This window comes from Dryobates pubescens, chromosome 18 (assembly GCF_014839835.1).
Source record: "Dryobates pubescens isolate bDryPub1 chromosome 18, bDryPub1.pri, whole genome shotgun sequence".
Taxonomy (NCBI): Eukaryota; Metazoa; Chordata; class Aves; order Piciformes; family Picidae; genus Dryobates; species Dryobates pubescens.
In genome coordinates this window covers 22,631,911-22,651,755 of record NC_071629.1, presented here as the reverse complement: position 1 = coordinate 22,651,755, position 19,845 = coordinate 22,631,911, and the positions used below count along the sequence as shown (strand labels likewise).

Here is a 19,845-nt window from a genome sequence, read left to right as displayed (position 1 = left end):
GACACAGTGTTTCCTGGTGGCTGTCAGGGTGGTTGTGACTTGCCTGTCAATACAGCATGAAGAGTTTGGTGCTGTTTTTCACCTGGCACAGTTGCTAGAATGGGCAAATACTGCAAAATCCCAAGGTGGCAAGAATGCTGATTAGCTTTTCTGTGGAGAAGATTAGTCTGTTCTTGTGGCCTGTCTGGACCATGGCTGGCAGGTGTGCACTAATGTTTGGTAAATGGATCATTTCCTTTCAAGGGAGAGGAAACTGAAGATGTAGCCAAGTGTCTGCATTGTCTCATTCTGCCCTCTGCTCAGCTGGCATTTAAGGAGTCAAAAGAGAGGTTGCTGCCTTAGGGAAATGCAGAGCTCTGCTGCTGCCTCAATCCTGTTCAAGTATTGATGGGGCTGGTTACTGCCTTTCCTTGTGAGAAAAGGCCTATAGAAACAGGGTGTGTGAAATGAGGACTTGCACTGCTCAAAAGTCCATCAAAACACAGACAAGGTGGAAATTAAAGATCCAATGACAGCAAAGGAGGAAAACAAACTCCACTGTGATGTGAATGCTAGAGGCAACCAATCTCACTTGCTGTGAGGGAAACTGAAAACCTGTGACTGAGGTTCTAGTAAGGAAATTGTAAAGCAAACCACTGCTAGGGTTTGCAGAGGCCTGCAGGAGGAAATGGTGCCGTGGGCTGCTTGCAGTGCAGAAGCATTTAGGGCTGAGCACAGGAGAAAGCAAGGCTGCCTAGCTCCAGAGCAATTCCAGATGCTGGATTCTGCTGAAGCACTTTGGGGTTTGCACTGCTTAGGTGAGGTGAGTCCAGCTCCAGAGACTGGCACAGGTCTGATGTGCTGAGGTCCAGCCAGTGTGCAGAAGGGAATGCTTGCTTCTGCTGGTGAGTGGGTTTACACTGCCCCTGCTCAGGAACAAACACATTACCTGGGTTTGAGTATGATTTGGTCCTTTTTTCCCTACCTTCTTCATGTTCTGTTAAGTATCAAAACAAGCTTTATTTTTAATTCTTAACCCATTCCTTGCAAGCTCTTTCAGAGGTGTGGGTCACAACTGCCCCTGCTTAGCCACCTCCTGTGGTGGCTTCTGCCTTACTTGCAGCTCCACCCCAGAAGCAGGCTGGACTCGGCAATGTAGTCCTGTGGCACCACTGCAGGCAGAAGCTGCAGCTTCAGAGCAGATGCTGTGTGATGGGCGTGCAGTCCAGCATGCTCTTTGCTATCCCCTAAACTTTATCTCCTCTTACTCGTGATTTCTAAAGCAGCAGCTGTATCAGGGCTGGTGGCTGACCCAGTGGTTTCCCTGGAGCTCCTCTGTTTCATGGTGGGTGTCATGCTAGTCTCCCAGGCTGCACTTGGTCACCTCGTCCTCCACGGAAAGCCTCCCCTTGGGCCAGGAGCAGTGGACACCCCAACTGACTGTATATCACTGTCCTGTGTCTTTAGGACCACCTTGTTCCCTGCAGACATTTGCAGCAGTGCAGCAAAGATGGGAGTGCAGAGCAGTGCTGCTGCATGCTCTCGGCTGCCTCCTGCTGCTCTTTGGGTGCTGAGAGGGCTCTGCTCAGCTGCAGTCCCCTCAGCTACCTGCTGGTCCCTCTGGGTTGAGCCCCAGTATAGGGGTCAGCCACAGCATCCTCTTGGTGTTCCCTCGGAGGCATGTGAGGTAACCTGAGCTCCAGCTTCTGGGCTGCATGGGTGGTGACAGCTGCATCTTTGCTGACAGCTTGTGCAAAGGACAAGGAGATCTGAAACCATGGAGCACCGCTCAGCCCCTGGGACCATAAATTCTTCTGTCACAGGGCTCTGTCCGGCTTCACAGGTCCTAGGCAATCCCTCCAGCCTAAGCAGAAGCTCTGAATGCCCACCTTTGGGATCATTTGGTCATTTATTAAGTCCTGAGGCACTGAAGTCCTTCAAGAGTGGTATCAGCTTGAAGACAAGCGACTCATGCTGCTGTGACAGCTCCCCACTGCCCTCATGGTTTCCTCCTAGCTTGTGGCTTGGATGCCCAGGTCCAAGACAGCCTAGTGGTGTCCTCCTCTCCAGTGGGACCATCTTCTTTGCTGAGCAGATGACAAGGAAAAGACCAGCACTGCTGGCTGGGGTGTCTCAAGGTGTGGATGCTAGAATTGAAAGTGGAGCAGCAGGGTGGAGTGAAATAGTCCAGAGTCATCTCCCTGGTGAGCTTCGGGGTTCTGGCAAGTGTTCATCCTCACTCTGGACTTTGGAGATCCCCTGGGGTGGTAGCAGATCCCACAGGCTGCTGTAGGGTGTTAAACCAGGTCAAATGTTGTGGGACAAAGATGGGGTTACATCAGCCATGGCAGACTCCGTGGGTTTCCCTCGTGAGCACACTCCCTGGGCAGCTGCTGCCTGCAGGACCTGCCCTTTGGGTTGTCTGGCAGTGCCAGCCAGGGTCTGAGCAGAAATGCTTTTCAAAAGCTGTGTGCTCTGGCAGCTTGGGGCAGCACCCAGGAAACAGCTGCCTCTGCAAACAGGAACAGAAAGAGAATAATCCTTGGGTTAGCTGCCCGTAGGAACTAAGCGAAACCTCTGACCTCAAGAAAGCTTCCTGTTTGCAGAGGAAAACCCTTGGGTTCCAGAATGGGAGCAGGGAGTTCAAGCAAAGCCCTCCTGGCTACAAGAGAGCACATTTGACATTTTATGCTCCACAACGATCTGCCAAGGGACAGATGTCAGCTGTGGGTAGCACAGGACTATATTGAAGGATGTCCTGGCCCCACACACTGCTTTGCTTCCTGTGCCTCTGTCTAGGCAATGGTTGTGCCTTTTGGGGCTGGGGGAGGTCAGCACAGGTTTTGCCCTGGGATTCTAGGAAGTCTCTTCCCTTATTTAGGAAACTTTCAGCTGCTTCTATAAATGCTGCAGGAGCTGAGAACAGTTGTTCCAGAGAAGCTGCAGGGTGCCCCAGGCCAAGCCTGAGCACTGGGGTGGCACCAATGCCCCCATGCCAGGTACTGCTAGGACAGCAGGCACTGGGAGGCCCTCTGCTCACCCCAGGTGTGGAGCCACTCTGCAGTGCCCATTCCCTCTGTCGGGAGCAGAGGTAGGGCAGAAATGTCTCTGCAGATAAAGTGGGCACTGGGTCCCAGCTGCTGAGCTGCTGTAGCCATCTTTAGCCTGCTCTCCAATTACAGCCTCCGGCCGCCTCCAAAGATAGGCAAAGCCACCCCCCGGCGCCGCGGGGCAGCGGCGGCGGGGGAGAGCCCGGGCAGGGGCGATGGGATTCTGCTGCAAGGAGTGAAGGACGTTGCGAGTGCGCCGGGGCCATGGCGTCGCTGTGCTACAACAAGGGCTGCGGGCAGAGGTTTGATCCTCAGCACAACACCAAGGGTAAGGGGGCAGCTCCGCCTCGCCCTGGGCCTGAGTGAGAGCCACGGCACCTTCCCAGCCTGCGGCCTCGGCTGCCATGCTGCAGCCTGAGACCCCAGGTGGCTTAGGGTCTGCCAGGCCTCAGGATTGCTCCTTCTAAAAGGTTCTGCCTCACGTTCCCTCTCCAGATTCATGCCTGTATCACCCGGGTGTCCCCATCTTTCATGATGCCCTAAAGGTGAGTAGGGCAGGAGCTGGGGCTGCAGAGAGAGACCCTGTGCCCAGCAGGGCTGCCCAACCTGACCAGTTTGTTACCTGCCGGTGCCCAGGGCTGGTCTTGCTGCAAGAAGCGCACAACAGACTTCTCTGAATTTCTCTCCATCAAGGTGAGTGACTCACCCCATCCCAAGTGCTCCCACTGCTCCCTCCATCCTCTCCTCCTTGCCCCTGTCCTGTCCCATCCCCATCCCGTGCCAAGGCTGCCCTCTAGACTGTTGGCAGAGGATTTTCTGTCTGCTTCTAAGAAGCCTGCAAGCAAAGGTGCTGCTCCCAAAGCCTGGGGCCAGGGCTCCCAGAGAAGGATGTTAGAGGGGGCTGAGGTCCTCCAGTAGGATCCTGTGGGAAGAACACAAAAGCCTCCAGTGCTAGCGCAGCTATGAATATCCGAGTGCAGCAGCAGAGGCCCAAGATGTGAGGAGACTCTCACTGCCCTTCAGCTGCTGAGCTGGGGTGCAGCAGAGCTGAGACTTCTTTGCTATGGCCCCAGTGAGGCTGCCATGCTGTCTTGTCTCTGGAAATCTCTGTAGACACAGCCCCTGCCCTAGGGCTGTGTCAGAGCCCATCCCTGCAGGATATGGAGCCACCAGAGCAGGGAAACTTGTGGGGTTTGGAAGCAGCTACCAGGTTAGGGAGGGGAAAGCAGGCATCAGGCTTGCCTCTGCTGCTCAGGGATGCACAAAGGGGTTTCACAGCAAGGAGAAGCCTCCTGAGCCTTCTAGCCAAGAGATCTCAGATGAGCAGAAGACCAAAGCAGCAAAGGAGCTCATAGTCCAAGGACCAAAATCAGCTGAGAAGATGCAGCGGGAGAGACCAAGGTGAGCTGGCCTCAGCTAGCAGTGTCCCCTGGCTGTGCTGCTGCTTCTGCATGCCTCCTGCCCTGATGCTTCCTCAGCAGAGGTAAGGACACCTTAATTGCACCAAAACCCCACTTGGCCTTTGCTGCTGATGTTTCCCAGCTCTGATGAGCCAAGACAGCTGCTGCCAATCAAAGTGTCCAGGTCTCTGGAGCAGGCACTGGAGAAACTGAACCTGTCCTCCAAGGCTGAGGCACCTGAGGGCAGCTGTGCAGGTAGTGATGAGCTGGTGGACGGCAGGGGGGTTGCACAGGGCCAGTTCAGCCTGGGGTTTGCAGGGCACAGGGCAGGGGGTGCTGCAAGCTCAGCCACCTGCAGACCCAGACCTGCCACTCAGAGGGGCATTGCAATGGGCTGTGCTGCAGGGCTGTGTGTGCCAAGCTGGGGAGCTGGCAGTGGGGCCGCAGGGAGGGTTTGGGGCAGGTGCACATAGCACATGCCCTGGTGTGAGGCTGTGTTGCCTTCTCAGGGGAGGCAGCTGCCCAGGTGAGAGCTGGCACCACCTGCACCAATGCAGCCTGCAAGGCGGTGAGTAACTGGCAGGGTCTCATCTTTGCACTGTCTGCACTACCTGGCTGGGGGGGTGTAATTTCCCAGCTGCCACCAAGTGTGGAGCAGGGTGCCAGGTGGAGTGGGAGGTGGCAGTGCTCAATAATGCAGTTCTTGGACCGGTTGCCTCTGTCATCTCCCAGCCACACCCCTGCACTGGGGTGCAGCATTCCCTGCTACTCACTGAATGCACTATAGCACATGTGACAGAGATGGGCACGTGGGTGAAATGCCCATGGACCAATTCCCACCTGCACTGATGGATGCAGGACAGCTTTCCTACATTGACTCAAGGCCACCTTGTGTAGGGCTATCTGCCTGCCTCCAGGTGTGTGCCTGAGGGAGTGAGCTGCAGGAGGGTCAGCAACCCGGGAAGGCAGCAGAGAGGGGAGCAAGCAAGGGAGCAAAAAGTGGATAAGGACATGACTGACATGCTCTGGGAAGGAGGGAAAAGGGCAGGGTGGCTGAACAGCCCCTTGCACCTCAAAGCAAGTTTTTGTGATGCCCGATGTCCCACTGCTGCCCAGCCCTGGGCTGGCACCAGGCTGTGTTTGGGAGACTGCACATGGAAAGGGCTGCTGCCAGGGTTGAGGGAGTAACACTGGGGTCCTGCTGAGGCCAGGTGGGCTGCCCTGCTGGCAGGGAGCAGTGGCAGGCTGCTGGCTGGGCACAGTCCCAGAGTAAGTCCTCACAGATACTGGACCCAGTGGAAGGGTGACATTGGGCATTGTGTTGTCCCTGTGAAGGGATGGGCACCAATGGGTGGGTGCCTGGCTGCGCCATGCTGTGCAGTGCCAGAGGCACAGCCCAAAGTTTCCTCTGCTGCTTACTCCACAGACCTACCAGGGCCCTGAGAGCAACATGGAGGTTTGTAACTTCCATCCTGGTGTTCCTGTCTTCCATGAGGGGTAAGGAACAACCCTTTACTGGGTTGCACACTGACACTGATGGGGACTGAAGGTGTTGCATCACAAGGTTGTGTGGCCTCAGCAGCATGGCTGATGCAGTCGTGGGTGACACTCCCCTGGGTGACAGGTGGGCAGGGGAGCTGCTGGCTATGAGCCCTTCTCCCCCACCACTTTGAAGTATGCTGTGGTCCCCTCTCCTGCTCCTGTGGGCAGTCCCTGCTCAGGTCACCTGCTCTCCCCAGGATGAAGTACTGGAGCTGCTGTGGAATCAAGACGACAGATTTCAGCGCCTTCCTGGAGCAGCCAGGCTGCAGCAGCGGGACACACTGCTGGAAGGGCAGGGGGGTAAGGAGGCTCTTGGCAGGTGTGACTTGTGTGAGCAAAGTGCCACTACTGGCACCTGAGGAGCGCTGCTTCCCTTGCTCTGCATTCACGTGGGGCTGTGCATTTAATTCTCTCAGTTGTCCTAGCTGCTAGCAGATGACTGTGTGGTGTTGAACACTTAACCTTCACCCATCTGATGGTTAAAATGCTGCTCTGCAGCCACAACCTGTCTCAGCTCTCACACCCCATGGACAGGTGTGCAACAGGAACCTGAATGAGGCAAGACCTGGCCCCAGGCATGGCTGCAGGCTCTTACAGAGGGGCAGACAGTTGAGCACAGGAAAACCCCAGAGAAAAGGCCCAGCAGTTTTGACAGAGGAGTGCAGATAACTCAGTTTGGTGTCAATGGAACTTTTGCTCTGCAACTGCTTCCCAGGAGGGCCCTCACCTACACAGCAACATGGTATTGTGGCAGGGCAATGGGGAAGGAATCCCAGTTCCTAATAGTGTGTGTGTTTCCTCAGGAAAGCTCTTGGCTGCAAACAGGCTTAGCTGGCAAAAGTGGCCCAGGATATCCCTGAAAGTGCATCATGGTCCCCTCAATCTGCACTGCTCTGAGCAGCCCTCTCTGAGCCCAGCCTGTTCTTTGTCCTGGAGCAGAAAACATTTAGTGGATGTAAAGGAGGTTGCAGTGAATGAAGTGTGATGTTGTGATGCAGATGCTTTGTGCTTGCACCTGTGCTGGGATTCCTCCTGGGGCATTTCTTTGGTCAGCAATGCTAAGGAATGCAGGGGATCCATCTCCTGGTGTTGCTCTGAAAGTCCTGGTGAGGCCACAGCTGCCTGTGGCACTGATCAGGTGGGAGTCTTGTGGGGGAAAGGTGAAACGTGGCCAGTTGCAGCTCATCTGTCTCCCAAATTTAGCATGGTGGCATGATCCATGTCCAGCAACTGTCCCTGCACTGCCCTCCAGACCAAGGTTCCAACTGCACCAGAGCCTGTCTCTGAGCTTGGGCACAGCAAGGTGACTCAGGAACAAGAAGGGGATATCTCTGGTCTTAACACATCTCTCTGGAGCAGCCCCAAGATGCCCCATGTTGCATGAGACAGCCTGGCAGGGGCTGGCCATCTTTGCAGGAACCACTTCTTGCAGGAACCACTTCCCCTCAAAAACCTGCACAAAAGGCAGAGCTTGATTTTGCTTAGCTGATGCCAACCTCAGCTGGCACTGATGCCAGCCTCAGCTGGCACTCTGAAGATGTGCAAAGCAGCATGCTCAGGCACAGAGCTCCCTGCTGTGTGGGGTGTGCTAAGGCTGTATGCAGTGCAGTGAGGGGTTCTCTCCCTGGCAGGACCAGAAGGTGGTGTCATGCCGGCAGGACTGGCACCAGACTAGCAGCCAGGTGGTGGTTACTGTCTACGCCAAGAACCCCCTGCCCGCTCTCAGCAGTGTGAAAGCCAACAGCACCGTGGTGAGTGGGGCTGGCAGAACTGGGCTAGGAGTGCATGCTTCCATGGCACCTGATTTAGAAGAGCCAGCAGCCTGGAGAGGGCTGAGTGCCTGGCACTCTTTGGTGGCCTGTTTGGTCTGTTGCTATAGCAGGAGTTGGCACTGCTGACCCACTGTCCCCAAGCTGGGAGCCTGGCAACTTTGCTGCTGCTGCAGCAGTGTCTGCCTGGCCAGTCTGGCTCAGTGGCTTTCAGCCTCAGCAGGTGGCTTTGAAGGCATTGGTTCCCCCAGCTGGTGGCAGAGGTGAACCTGGCATGCTCTGAGGGAGGTGAAGTGCTCCCAGGTGCTGAGGGGATCACCAGACTGTTAGTGGAAGCAGGATGTGGGATGCTACAGTGCTGGAAGGCAGCATGCTGCCTGGGGGAAGAGCTCTGACAGTGCCATGCTACCGGTTCAGATAATTGTCTATTGATCTTTCAGCTTGAAATTCACATCACCTGTGAAGGAAATAAGATTTTCCAGGCAGAAATGGATCTCTGGGGGGTAAGATCCTGTTTACTTCAATCCCTGTTCCAGTATGCGTGGGGCTGGGCTGCAGTGGTGCAAGGCAGCCTGTGCTCTGGGAGAATCATCTGCAGCCCAAGACACAGGCTCCCAGGAGGGAAAATTGCTCTCTGCATGGTCAGGATTCTCTGACTTTTACTCCAGCAGCTTCATAGTCCCTGCCTTGCTGTGGTTCATTGACAGCTCTTGAAGCTTTGGGTCCACCACGGCACAGCAGAGAGAACTTAGTTTGTCTCCAGTTTTCTATAGCAGCAAAGGCTGAGGGAGCAATAGGTTTTTAATCTGTTGATCCCACAGTGGTAGCATCCCCTGAGAGCCATGCCAGGACTGTGCCTGAGCTCAGTGCCCATCTAACTGGCCTGCACTATCTGAAGCATCCTAAACTACTCTCTGCCACAGTCCTGACTTGCTCTTGTTGAGGTCATCTAGGAGCCAGGTCACTCAGGTACCACCATTTATAGCCACTTCTGCTGGGAAATGCCTTACAGATTGTGAAGAGAGCTTTTTCACAGGCTCCTGGCGGTTGCACCAATCAGTCCTGGACTAAAAGCAGAGCTGGGTGTCAGTGCCAGCTCTGTAAGCATTCTGGGTTTGGTTCTAGACTGCCCCAGAAGGTCCTTGCCCTAGCAGGTCCCAGTCTCAGGTCCCAGCAGGTCCCCCTGCAATTCTGCTGTGTCTTCAAGCAGGCAGCAGTGTGAGGGCAGAGACTCTCTGATTTCCCAGCTGCTTGCTGGCTGTGAGGAGCAGTGACCCTCAGCAATTTGCATGTGCATTTCTTGCCTTCTTTTCCCACGTGTGCAGCCTGTGCCTGCAGGTAGCAGAGCGCTGCTCAGTCTGGGCATGCCTGCGCCTCAGCACAGCTCTGCTGTGGGCAGGGTGCTGTGCCACAACCCTGCACGTGGGTGCACCTAGCTGATCCCTCCAGAACTCTGCACCAGTGCAGCCCTTGCTGTTTAGCTGTGATACTGTGAAGCTCATGTGGAACCTGCTCTGCTTCCTGGCACATGAGGGGAGATTCGTCCTCTCTGCTCCTCTGGCAGAGCTCTGCAGTAAGGATGGACATGTGCTGCCTGTCCTCCCCTGCCCGGTTCATTGTACATTTCCCTCTCTTTAGGTCATCAAAACAGAGAAGAGCTTTGTGAGCATGGTTCCTAGCAAGGTGGAGATCATGCTTTGCAAAGCCAGCCCTGGCTCATGGGCCAGGCTGGAGCTACTCCAGAACAAGTTGCACTCCTCTGGCGAGCAGAAAGAAGCTACCAATGCAGAAGAGCTCTGGGCAGCACAGGAGGAGGACTCAGATGACAGCTTGAGCTGGTCAGAGGAGGAAGATGAGGAGCTGGAGATGGGAACACCAAGCAGCTGAGAGTCCAGAGGAACAGCCCCAGAGCAGGCTGGTATGCAGGCTCCAGCACGCCCTCTCTCCTGGGCAGAAGGGGCAAGTAATAAAAATCCAGAGCAAAGGTGATACTCTGAAATCCATGATGGGTGCTTGAGAAACGTCAGTGGGTTGAACCCTGCCATCTTTCTTGATCCTGTGCGTGACCCCGGGCAGGACAAGGGGAAGAGACCCTTGTGTGCACCTCCAACAGCCTGTCCCTGTGCCCAGGCCTCCTTGAGGCTAGTGCATTCTGCCTGACCCTGGGGGATGCAGAGCCCTGGTGCTGCAGAGTGAGCTGAGCTTAGTCCTCCTACATCTTGCTGAGGCAGGGGGAAGCTGGGCCCGGGAGCTGCTAAGAGAGGTGGCAAGTGTGGGCATGAAGGAAATGGCAGCACTGCCTGCAGCGCCAGCAGGAACCTGAAACTGCCCGGGTGCGAGAGGCCGATACCGCTCGCTGAGGCGCGGGGGATGCCCGAGAGGAGTGTGGCTGTGGGGCACGTCTCAGCGCTGGGGAGGGGAGCGGAGTGCGACGTGCGCCGTTTGCCAATGCGCTGAAACGCTCGGGTATTGGAGCCCGGCAGGCGGAGGGGGCACGGCGCGGACCACGTCTGCCTCTCGCCGACCTCTGCGCAGGGAAGGGTCACGCAGTCCCCCACCGGCGGCGGCGGCGCCCCCTCGTGGGCCGGCCGGGGGCGGCGTCGGGGCAGAGGGCGCGTGCGCGCGGCGGGCGCGTGGCGCGTGCGCGCGGCGGGGGGAGAGGCAGCGGCGGGGTGCGGCCGAGCGCGGGCACCGCTGCGGGCTGCGCTGCAGGCTCCGCTGCCGCCGCCACGGGAGTAGCGGCCGCCGGCGGCGCGGGAGGTGAGTGCGGCGCTGGAGGGCGGTGTCCCGGGCTCCCCGCGGGCGGTGCTGCGGCCCATGGCGCGTTCTGAGGGGCCGTAATGTAAGCCGAGGTGCGGGGGCCGGGGGCGCGGCCTGCGCGGGCCGCGGGCATCCCCCATATCTACGGGGGCTTCGCAGCCTTGCTGCCGGGCGAGGCTCGGCTCAGGCGCCGCTCCGGGGAGGAAGATCCTCCGCCTCCGGACACCCTCCCTGTGAGCGGGGCGGCGGCCCGGGCCCGGTGCCGGCCTTTGCCGGCCTGGCAGCTTCATCAGCCGCGGCTTCCTTCCCGCGGGGGCTGTTGGTGCGCTGCTCTCGGCTTCTCGGCAGCTGTCCCGCGGAGGAAGCAGCCCGGCCCCGCCGCAGGGCAGGGCGCGCTCGGGAGGCGCGCGGTGATCAGCGCCCGGCCGCAGGGTTTCCGGAGGCTGCGGGGGGTGGCCTGTGGCTCCCGCTGCTGCGCTCGGCGCGCTTTGTGGAGCTGGATGCGCGCCTCGGGGGGAAGGAGGATGCTGGAGGCGTAGGGCAAGGGGAGTGTTTTGAAGCAGGCTTGTCTCTGTCCCCATTCCTCTCTCAGCGATGGGCGGGAAGCTGGAATGTCCCCGTGGACAGGTCCTGCTCTTCCGCAAGCTCTGCGGGTCGGGCTGGGCTGTTCTAAAGTCAGGCTGATGTTAATCCATATTAACCGTGACGAATTGAAGGCGACCTCTGCTCCCAGCGGATATAATAAAAGGTCGACGTGTGATGAGTTAGCCTTTTCTAAAGGTCTCTCTTCGGTGCCGAGAGTGGCTCTTCCTTTGCAAGGATACCTACGTCAGGTCTGATTTTGATCGTTTGCTGTTTGTTCCGCTCTCTAAAACCTGCCAAATCGTTGGTTCTGGAAGAGTAGAGCAAAGTTATGAGCTAAAATGTGAGCGCTGAGGGGCTTCAGGAGTCGCAGGAGTTGTCTCATTCAGCAGCTGCTGTGGAGCTCTTGCCTAAGACCGACAGTTCTCTTCCTGAGTCCTATAAAACGTCGATGTTTGTAACATCCTGTCCTGCAGAATTCTGAGCTTAACCTCAAACCCTAAGAAGCAATGCTACCTTTAGTTGTTCTGAAGCTTCCTCCTTCAGATTTAATTTGCTCTCTCTGCTCGTTTTTTTTTTAAGAGCGCCAGAGTACTCAGTTTCTTTACTCTTTATGAACACTTGTGATCCCCGTTGTATTTACTCTTAAGTTGTAAAAAAAAGCCTTGAATGTTCTCAAAGTGTCCCCTGTGCTGCCAGCATGTGCAAAATGCACAACAAATACAGAGCAGGAGGCCTCTGCTTGGCCAGTCCTCCAACGTTCAGCTGCACACACGTTTTTCTATAGGCAACTCAAGCTTAGGAGACATTTTTGGCATTTTAGCTTGCTATTTCCATAAAGAAGGTGCTTTAAAATGTTTTTAAAAGGAGTTGTACAGGTTCTCCTCTCCTGTCCTCTGCTCTGGTAAGGCCACACCTGGAATGTTGTGTCCAGTTCTGAGCCCCTCAGTTCAAGAAGGACCTCAGGGAACAGCTTGAAAGCATCCAATACATAGCCACAGAGATGCTGCAGGCAGTGGAACATCTCCCTGTGAGGACAGCTGAGGGAGCTGGGGCTTGGAGCAGAGGAGCCTGGGGGCGTTCCCTCATTGTTGGTGATAAAGATGTTCAGGGTTGGAGCCAGGCTCTGCTCAGGGATGTCCAAGGACAGCACAAGGGGTACTGGGGGCAAGCTGGAGCAGAGAAGGTGCCACAGGATGGGAGGGAAAACTTTGTCCCTGTGAGGGTGCTGGAGGCCTGGAGCAGGCTGCCCAGAGAGGTTGTGGAATCTCCTGCTCTGGTGACTTTCCAACCCCACCTGGATGTGGTCCTGGGTGATCCTCCTCTGGCAGGGGCTTGGACTGGATGATCCCTGGAGGTGCCTTTCAACCCCTAACGTTCTGTGCTTCTGTGATCTTGGGGAACAATAAAACACATGGCCTGCAATTTGTAGGAGGAAGCTGAATGACCACTTTGATTTGCTTATATGATGAGGCTGTGATTTTTATGTTGTTTTCTTTTCCAGTCCAAAGTGTTTCCACACAGTTTGGTATAAAATGCCTTTAGAGGGAGTGGGTTTTTTTTGGTGTTTCTGTTCTTTGTTTTGGTTTGTTTCTTTTTAACTTTCCTGTGTGTACCTGTGGAAGGCTGAGAGACTTTGCTGCTTGTAACTGCCGTGCTTGATGCAAGTAAGACTTACAAATGTTGCCATGAGGTAGCACCGAAACCATGCTGCAGCACACGCTGGGGGCAGGCTTTAACTCCTGGTTAAATTGGGACAAAACTGCTTAAAGACACTTTTGAAAACTGCAATTGATTGACCAAATGCTTTTTTTTTAACACTCCAGTGAAACCTGGGGGTGGAGGAAGAGAAATCCACCAGAATGAGAAGCATGTTTTTTTTCTTGAGACAGAAGCTTAGCCTTTCCTGGTGTACACATTGCCCTTCAAATGCAATAGTGTCGTTGCTTTGCTACACCTTTCCTTCCTGTTCAGAATGCCAGTGAATGCCAGGAGATAGAACGTGCTAGGAAGATAGGCTGAGTTGTGGGGTTTGGGTGTTTTGTTGTTTTTCATCTCAAATAGGACCCAGGGATGCTTACACTGGGTTTCCCAGGATCACAGGATGTCAGGGGGTGGAAGGGACCCAAAGAGATCGTCGAGTCCAACCCCCCTGCCAGAGCAGGACCATACAATCCGGCTCAGGTCACACAGGAACACATCCAGACAGGCCTTGAAAGTCTCCAGAGAAGCAGACTCCACAGCCTCTCTGGGCAGCCTGCTCCAGTGGTCTCTGGCCCTTAGAGCAAAGAAGTTCCCCCTTGTGTTGAGGAGGAACCTCCTGTGCTGCAGCTTTCATCCATTGCTCCTTGTCCCATCACAGGGAGCAAGTGAGCAGAGCCTGTCCCCTCCCTCCTGACCTCCAGCCCTCAGATATTGATAAACATTTATTAAATCCCCTCTCAGTCTTCTCTTTTCCAGACTAAACAGCCCCAGGTCTCTCAGCCTCTCCTCATAAGGCACCCCCTAACCATCCTTGTGTTTATCATTCATCCTACACTGTGCTCAATGCTTCTTCACAGCGCTTCATGTCTGATGTACGGGGGAGTTGTTGATTGTTTGTTTGTTGTTTGTTTTGTTTGGTAAGCCAACAGTAATGAGTAAGGCCTTGCCAGAGTCTCTAAAAGGTAGGAAGGACACATGCTGTTCACTTTATGAACTGACTCCTGGGACCTCTACAGGTTGCTTGTATCACCCAGGAGGGATATGGTGGATCTGGGCACAGAACTTGCAGTCCCTGCCTCTAGTCCTACACCTTTACTGCACACACCCTCAAGGCATGCCAGGGTTGCTTGTGTTGAAATAAATTGTGAAGGGTCCTCATCTTGATGAATGCATACTTCTGCTTGTGGTTTCAGGAAGAAATTAAAGCTTGATGCTGTGGAGCTTTTGATTATGGCAGGATAAATGTTGCATTTCACATACTGGGGATTCAGATATCCACTGAAGTCCTGGGGGGGTTTAATTCCTCTCTGGTGATGCAGCTGCACCTTGCTGTACTTGGTTGTTTCACAGCTATGCTGCTGTTTCATGAGCTTGATTCTAATGCTCTTTGGAAATCTTTGTTTTCCAACAAACATAATATTGGATTAATAGACTTGAAAGTCATTGATATTTGATTACTGATATCATTGCTCTTCCATGGCATTTGGAGCAGGAGTCCTGGTAGTAAGATGCACTGAGGTGTGTGTGGTTGAGGTGCCCAAGTATGTCATGCAGACCACTTCATCTTCACTCTGGTTCCCTAGGAAGTGCTGGGGACATGGTACAGCTTATGTGTCTTTCACCTCTGCAAAAAAGAGTAAATAAATGAAATCTTTCAATTGATAGACTAATTTCAGCTTAATTGAACAGGGGTGGAAGTGGTAAAAGGGTATATGAAAGGTTTGGGGTGGTTTCATTTTATTTCATGGAAGGAATCTTTTGTGCCATGAAGAAGGAGGTCACTCAGATGGAGGGAACCACCAGGGAGAATTGCACTTGTGTGAGACATCAGCAGTATGTGCATGGGAGCTGAACTCCCAGGCAGAGCTCTGCAGAAAGCAAGCTTCCCCCATCCTGCTGTTCACGTGGAGCTCTGCGTGGTGCACTGCACAGTTCCTGCTGTGCTGCTGAAATCTGGCTTGGCTTGGTGGTTGGGTTTTGTTTTACATTTATTTTCTCTTCCTCCCCTCTGCTGCCACTCAAGCTGTTGCTGTGTTTTGCTTCTTTTGCAGGTAAATGGCAGGACAGAAAGCAGTGTGAAAACTTTGAAAGCCACTGAGAAGTCCAAGTAGGTCATTCACAGCTGAAGGGTGTTAGGGCTGAGGTCTCTATTTAACTTTTTCAGTCTTTCTTGGCCTGTATTCTAGAAGTCTGGCATTTGTCCACTCATTTGGCACTTGCCTAAAACAATGTCAAGTAAACAGAGCTGCTCTGGAATAGTAACACGGCCGAGATGAAACTGCTGAGAGCCCTTTTCTGTGCCCTTAGCTCTGGTGGCTAAGTGGCCGTCACCCCCTTCGCACGGGTGAGGGTAGCAGGGTGTACTCACAGCTGCTCCCCTGGTGCCTGGCTTCCTGTGTCAGGTGGCCAGAGTGAGCTGCCTCTGATCTGGTTTTTTCTACCCAAAGATGAGCAATGGAGTAATTTAGATTTCTTAACTTCTGCTTGCTTCTGATAAGGGTGGATCAAACGTCTGAGCCTGCGGAGCAGGGCGGGATTGATCAAAGGGAGTGGCTGAGCATAACGACACACCTCAGGGCAGCTGGCCCCGGCTGAACTCCCACTGCACTTTCTTGGGCCAAACTGGGGCCAAACTGGAAAGAGAAAGAGCTGTGAAAATGAGCTTAATGAAGAGCAATATCAAAGCTGAAATCCACCTAATAAAGCTGTGTCTGGTGTTAATGTGGCAATGGCAGAGACAAACCCTGCTAAGATGTAGTTTCTCTGCCAGAAATTTTTGAAGTGCAGGAGGTATAAAAAGCATAAGTGTAGAAAGCCCCAGAATAATAGTTCAGGTTCATGTTTCTCCTGTGTTCTGTCACTGTTTTCTGCCTTCTCTCAGCAGACAAGAAACTTTCCTTTGGCAATATTAAAGGCAAGATCTGGAAGTTTTTTTCTTTCCCACAAAACGTTTTGCTGCAATGTGAAATTATTCTAGGATTTCACTTAGCAGGGAAGAGAGATGGAATCCAAATCGTGAACTTCCTCAGCAAATATCCAGCTAGGCTATAGGAGAGCAACCTGCCCATGTCCATGAGAGAGAAAATAATGTGATTAGGTCAGAGTGGGAGTAGCTCTCCAGATGATGTCTTGACACGTTGGTGGAAGTCTTGCACATTCCAAAGGACTTTGCAGCATCTCCTGAGAAGGAAACTGACCCAGTTGGGAATGCTAACGTTCTCATCCAAAGGCACTGCTGCCCAAGATAGAAGTAGCTCTCATCTATGTGTTTTTGCACAGCATCTCTTTGTGGGGCAGTTAGGTTTGAGTTTCTTTTTAAATTCTTTGCAGGTATCTTCATTCTGCTGTGACTTCTAGAACTCTTCATGTTCTTCTCCTCCTTTAATGAAGGTCTCTTCTCTGGCAGGACTAAGCCACCCATCTTACTCTCTCTACTTTGGACTTTCCATTCACTCCTTTCCTTTGCAGAGTAACCTTTAAAGTTGGCTTTGAAGCTGGTGCCCAGCTTTCTGTTGCTGCATTCTGAGCCTGTGAAGTGTTGATGTGTGTGCATTTTCCTCTCAGTCAGTTCTTGTTATCTCTTGTGTGTGGATTTTTTTTCTCTCTAAGATTTTCCCCAGAAATTCTTTTGAAGCTTACCAAAATCCCCCTCCCCCCAACCCCTAATTTTCCTGCTCTTGGTAATGTTTGTTGGTAATTTTGTTTTCAGAGTATGTTGGGGTGGGGATTTTTTGCCTCTTTATTTGGATTTCTTTTCCCCCCAGCATATGTTTGTGTTCAAATAACATGCAGTGTGAAGTTCAAGGGTGCTGGAGAAACACAAAAGAATTTTCCATGCAAATACAACCCCCAGCTCCTTGCTATCTTATAGGAGTTTTATTGCTATGCAAATTGTTTACAAGACTTGATAAATTCTGCACAAAGTGATCTGTGGGTTTAGCAGGAAAGGCCTGACGGGGGTAATCATGTTTGCTTGGATGTGGCTTCAGTTAAAAAGCCTTTGTCTTCCATATGTAAATCTTTAACCCAGCTACATCTGCTGGTAACACATGGGTCTGTGGAGTGTGGGAGCTTCTTGCTACTCTTTTCTAATTAATTAATCCAAATGTTGTGTTTCAGCACTCAGTCTTGTGTATGCTGCTGCATTTGTTTGGTTTCTGCCTGTGTTGCATATGCCACACGCGGTTCCTTACACCTCATACAGCCTCCTCTGAGGGAGCCCTGCAGAGAAGTATACATGAAAGCCTGCAAACTCTTTCATTATGTTTGTGTGGTTCATAGCCTCTTGCTTTGGCATGTTTGTATGGAGTTGTTGCCTGCTTGAAAAGTTGCTCTTCTGCAACCCAAACCTCAGTCGGGTAATTGCAGATGTTAGTGCTGTGAGAGAGTGCTGCGGGTGGCGGCGCCTGGTGTTTGCAGGTCGGGATGGAATTCAGGGGTACCTGTGGAGAGCTCCAGACAGGAGTGCAAGTTCTGATCTGTGTTTTGAAGAGAGCTGTTGCTGAGTCTTTGCAGTTTGTTTAATTCAGAAGTTAGGAACTGGGTGTGCAACAGGATTTGTGCATCTCATCCTTCATGAGAACTTCGACCGACTGGACAGATGGGCAGAGTCTAATGGCATGGCATTTAACAAGTCCAAGTGCCAGGTGCTGCACTTTGGCCACGGCAACCCCATGCAGAGCTACAGGCTGGGGTCAGAGTGGCTGGAGAGCTGCCAAACAGAGAGGGACTTGGGGGTGATGATTGACACCCGCCTAAACATGAGCCAGCAGTGTGCCCAGGTGGCCAAGAGGGCCAATGGCATCCTGGCCTGTATTAGGAATAGTGTGGCCAGCAGGAGCAGGGAGGTCATTGTGCCCCTGTGCTCTGCATTGGTTAGGCCACACCTTGAGTCCTGTGTCCGGTTCTGGGCCCCTCAGTTTAAGAAGGACATCGAGACACTTGAAGGTGTCCAGAGAAGGGCAACAAGGCTGGGGAGAGGCCTTGAGCACAGCCCTGTGAGGAGAGGCTGAGGGAGCTGGGGTTGCTTAGCCTGCAGAAGAGGAGGCTCAGGGGTGACCTCATTGCCCTCTACAACTACCTGAAAGGTGGTTGTAGCCAGGAAGGGGTTGGTCTCTTCTCCCAGGCAACCAGCACCAGAACAAGGGGACACAGTCTCAAGCTGTGCCAGGGGAGGTTTAGACTCGAGGTGAGGAAAAGGTTCTTCACCGAGCGAGTCGTTCGTCATTGGGATGTGCTGCCCAGGGAGGTGGTGGAGTCACCGCCCCTGGAGGTGTTCAAGGGGAGATTGGACGTGGCACTTGGTGCCATGGTTTAGTCGTGAGATCTGTTGGGACAGGTTGGACTTGATGATCCTTGGGGTCTCTTCCAACCTTGATTATACTGTGATACTGTGATAACTGTGTTGTTACAGTTGAGGTTTTGGTGCCTGTGCTCAGCTGAATCCTGTCATCTCTCTGATATCACTCGGTGTTGACTAATCAATGATCTGTGTCGTAGTTCATTTGGAAAAAAACCTTTTGCTCTGGAATTGTTGGTTACCACTGAAGTTTCTGGCACAGCTCTTCTGATACTGCAGTAGTTGGAAGCAAATGCAAGAATAAGCTTTAAAGCTTGCTCTCTGTACTGCAGTCAGTGACAGACAGGCAGCAACAGCAGTGTCTGGTGTTTGTCCCTGTGATGCTACCTTGGGCCAAGAGAGTTGGTTGTGGTACAATTTGGAAAGCTGGATGAAACAGCTCCTCACTCTTTCTCAGTGTGTGGTCACTGCTGAGGAAGCAGCATGCTGCCTGGGAAGGTGGGAAAGGGAAATAGGATGTGGAAACCTCAGGAGGCAGCTTTGCCGCTGGAGAGCATGGCAGTGTCTCAGAGCAGGTGGTGATCTGCCCCAGAGGGAGAGCAGCAGGAGGGATTAGGATGGTGAGTTAGGGTCGTTGCATCTTCAGCTAGAAAGTGTGGTGTTGAAATTCATCTGCTCTCCTGTCACTGTTCACTTGCAGCACTTAGAGTCCTTTGTGTTCAGAAATACTATGTTGTGTTTTATGTGCAACCCCTACTAATCATAAAATGCTGGAAAGGTTTAATTTGTGGTTGTTTTAAGTAATTCTGTATGAAAAGAGGTTTCAACTTTGGGTTTCCAAAATTGAAGAAACATTTCTAAGTCTCCATCTTGATATTTTGACAGAAGTTTTTTTTCTTTTACTTCTCTAGCCCTGTTTAATTAAAATCTGGGTGCAGCTGTTCTGGGATATCTGCAGTCCTGCTGCAGCTCTTGCTGCTCAGTGCTGTTCTTCACTTTACCAAATACCTTTACAATGTGCAGCTGCAGCCACATCTCTCTTCACATTTGGCTGCAGCCTTGAGATAGGACAACTGATTCGTTTTTCCTTTTTTTGGTTGTGTGATGACAATCACATGTATGTTTTCCTTCCAAAGCTCAAAAAGTCTTTTCCAGATTTCCTTTCAGGTGATTCACCTGGGTTTAGAAATGTTATTTCTGCAATTAAAAAGAAAATAGAATAGAGTTAACCAGGTTGGAAAAGACCTTTGAGATCATCAAGTCCAACCTATCACCCAACACCATCTGATCAACTAAACCATGGCACCAAGTGCCTCATCCAGGCTCTTCCTAAACACCTCCAGGGATGGTGACTCCACCACCTCCCTGGGCAGCACATTCCAATGGCCAATCTCTCTTGCTGGGAAGAATTTCTTCCTCACATCCAGCCTAAACCTCCCCTGGTGCAGCTTGAGACTGTGTCCTCTTGTTCTGTTGGTGGTTGCCTGGGAGAAGATAAAGTACTTCTGCATCTTCTTCCTGCTTGCTTTCCTCCAAATTCTTCCCCTTGAATGTCCTGCTGGGCTTTTCTAGAGCATTCTTTTTGCACTGCTTCCCACCAGTGATTGGTTTTCAGTGGTATGTGTTCATGCATTGATGCTTCCTCAAGCACTGTTTCTTGTAGTGGCTGCAGGTGGTATAGCTTGAGATGCGCCAAAGTCAGTTTTCACTTCGTGCAGAAGAATTAGGTGCTCCCAGTGGGAAAACAGCAGTATGTGGGA

General features: G+C 52.8%; 1 protein-coding gene across 1 annotated transcript; it reads left to right on the top strand.

Annotated features, from left to right (window-relative positions):
- The first annotated feature begins 3,228 nt into the window (after positions 1–3,228).
- On the top strand, positions 3,229–9,712 carry ITGB1BP2 (integrin subunit beta 1 binding protein 2). Its single transcript, XM_009896129.2, has 11 exons — positions 3,229–3,357; positions 3,525–3,574; positions 3,666–3,722; positions 4,285–4,430; positions 4,572–4,684; positions 4,939–4,997; positions 5,856–5,926; positions 6,169–6,271; positions 7,603–7,722; positions 8,181–8,243; positions 9,379–9,712. Exons 1-11 carry the CDS (start codon positions 3,294–3,296, stop codon positions 9,625–9,627), a joined length of 1,095 nt encoding a protein of 364 aa, XP_009894431.2. The 5' UTR covers positions 3,229–3,293; the 3' UTR covers positions 9,628–9,712.
- Positions 9,713–19,845: the final 10,133 nt, after the last annotated feature.

What these genes read in the sequence shown, in the direction of transcription:
- ITGB1BP2 (XM_009896129.2), top strand. Translation starts at nt 3,294, where the DNA reads ATGGCGTCGCTGTGCTACAACAAGGGCTGCGGGCAGAGGTTTGATCCT. An exon ending in CTGAATTTCTCTCCATCAAG is followed by an intron (nt 3,723 to 4,284) that starts GTGAGTGACTCA and finishes TCTGCTGCTCAG; the next exon opens with GGATGCACAAAGGGGTTTCA. An exon ending in CAGAAATGGATCTCTGGGGG is followed by an intron (nt 8,244 to 9,378) that starts GTAAGATCCTGT and finishes CCCTCTCTTTAG; the next exon opens with GTCATCAAAACAGAGAAGAG.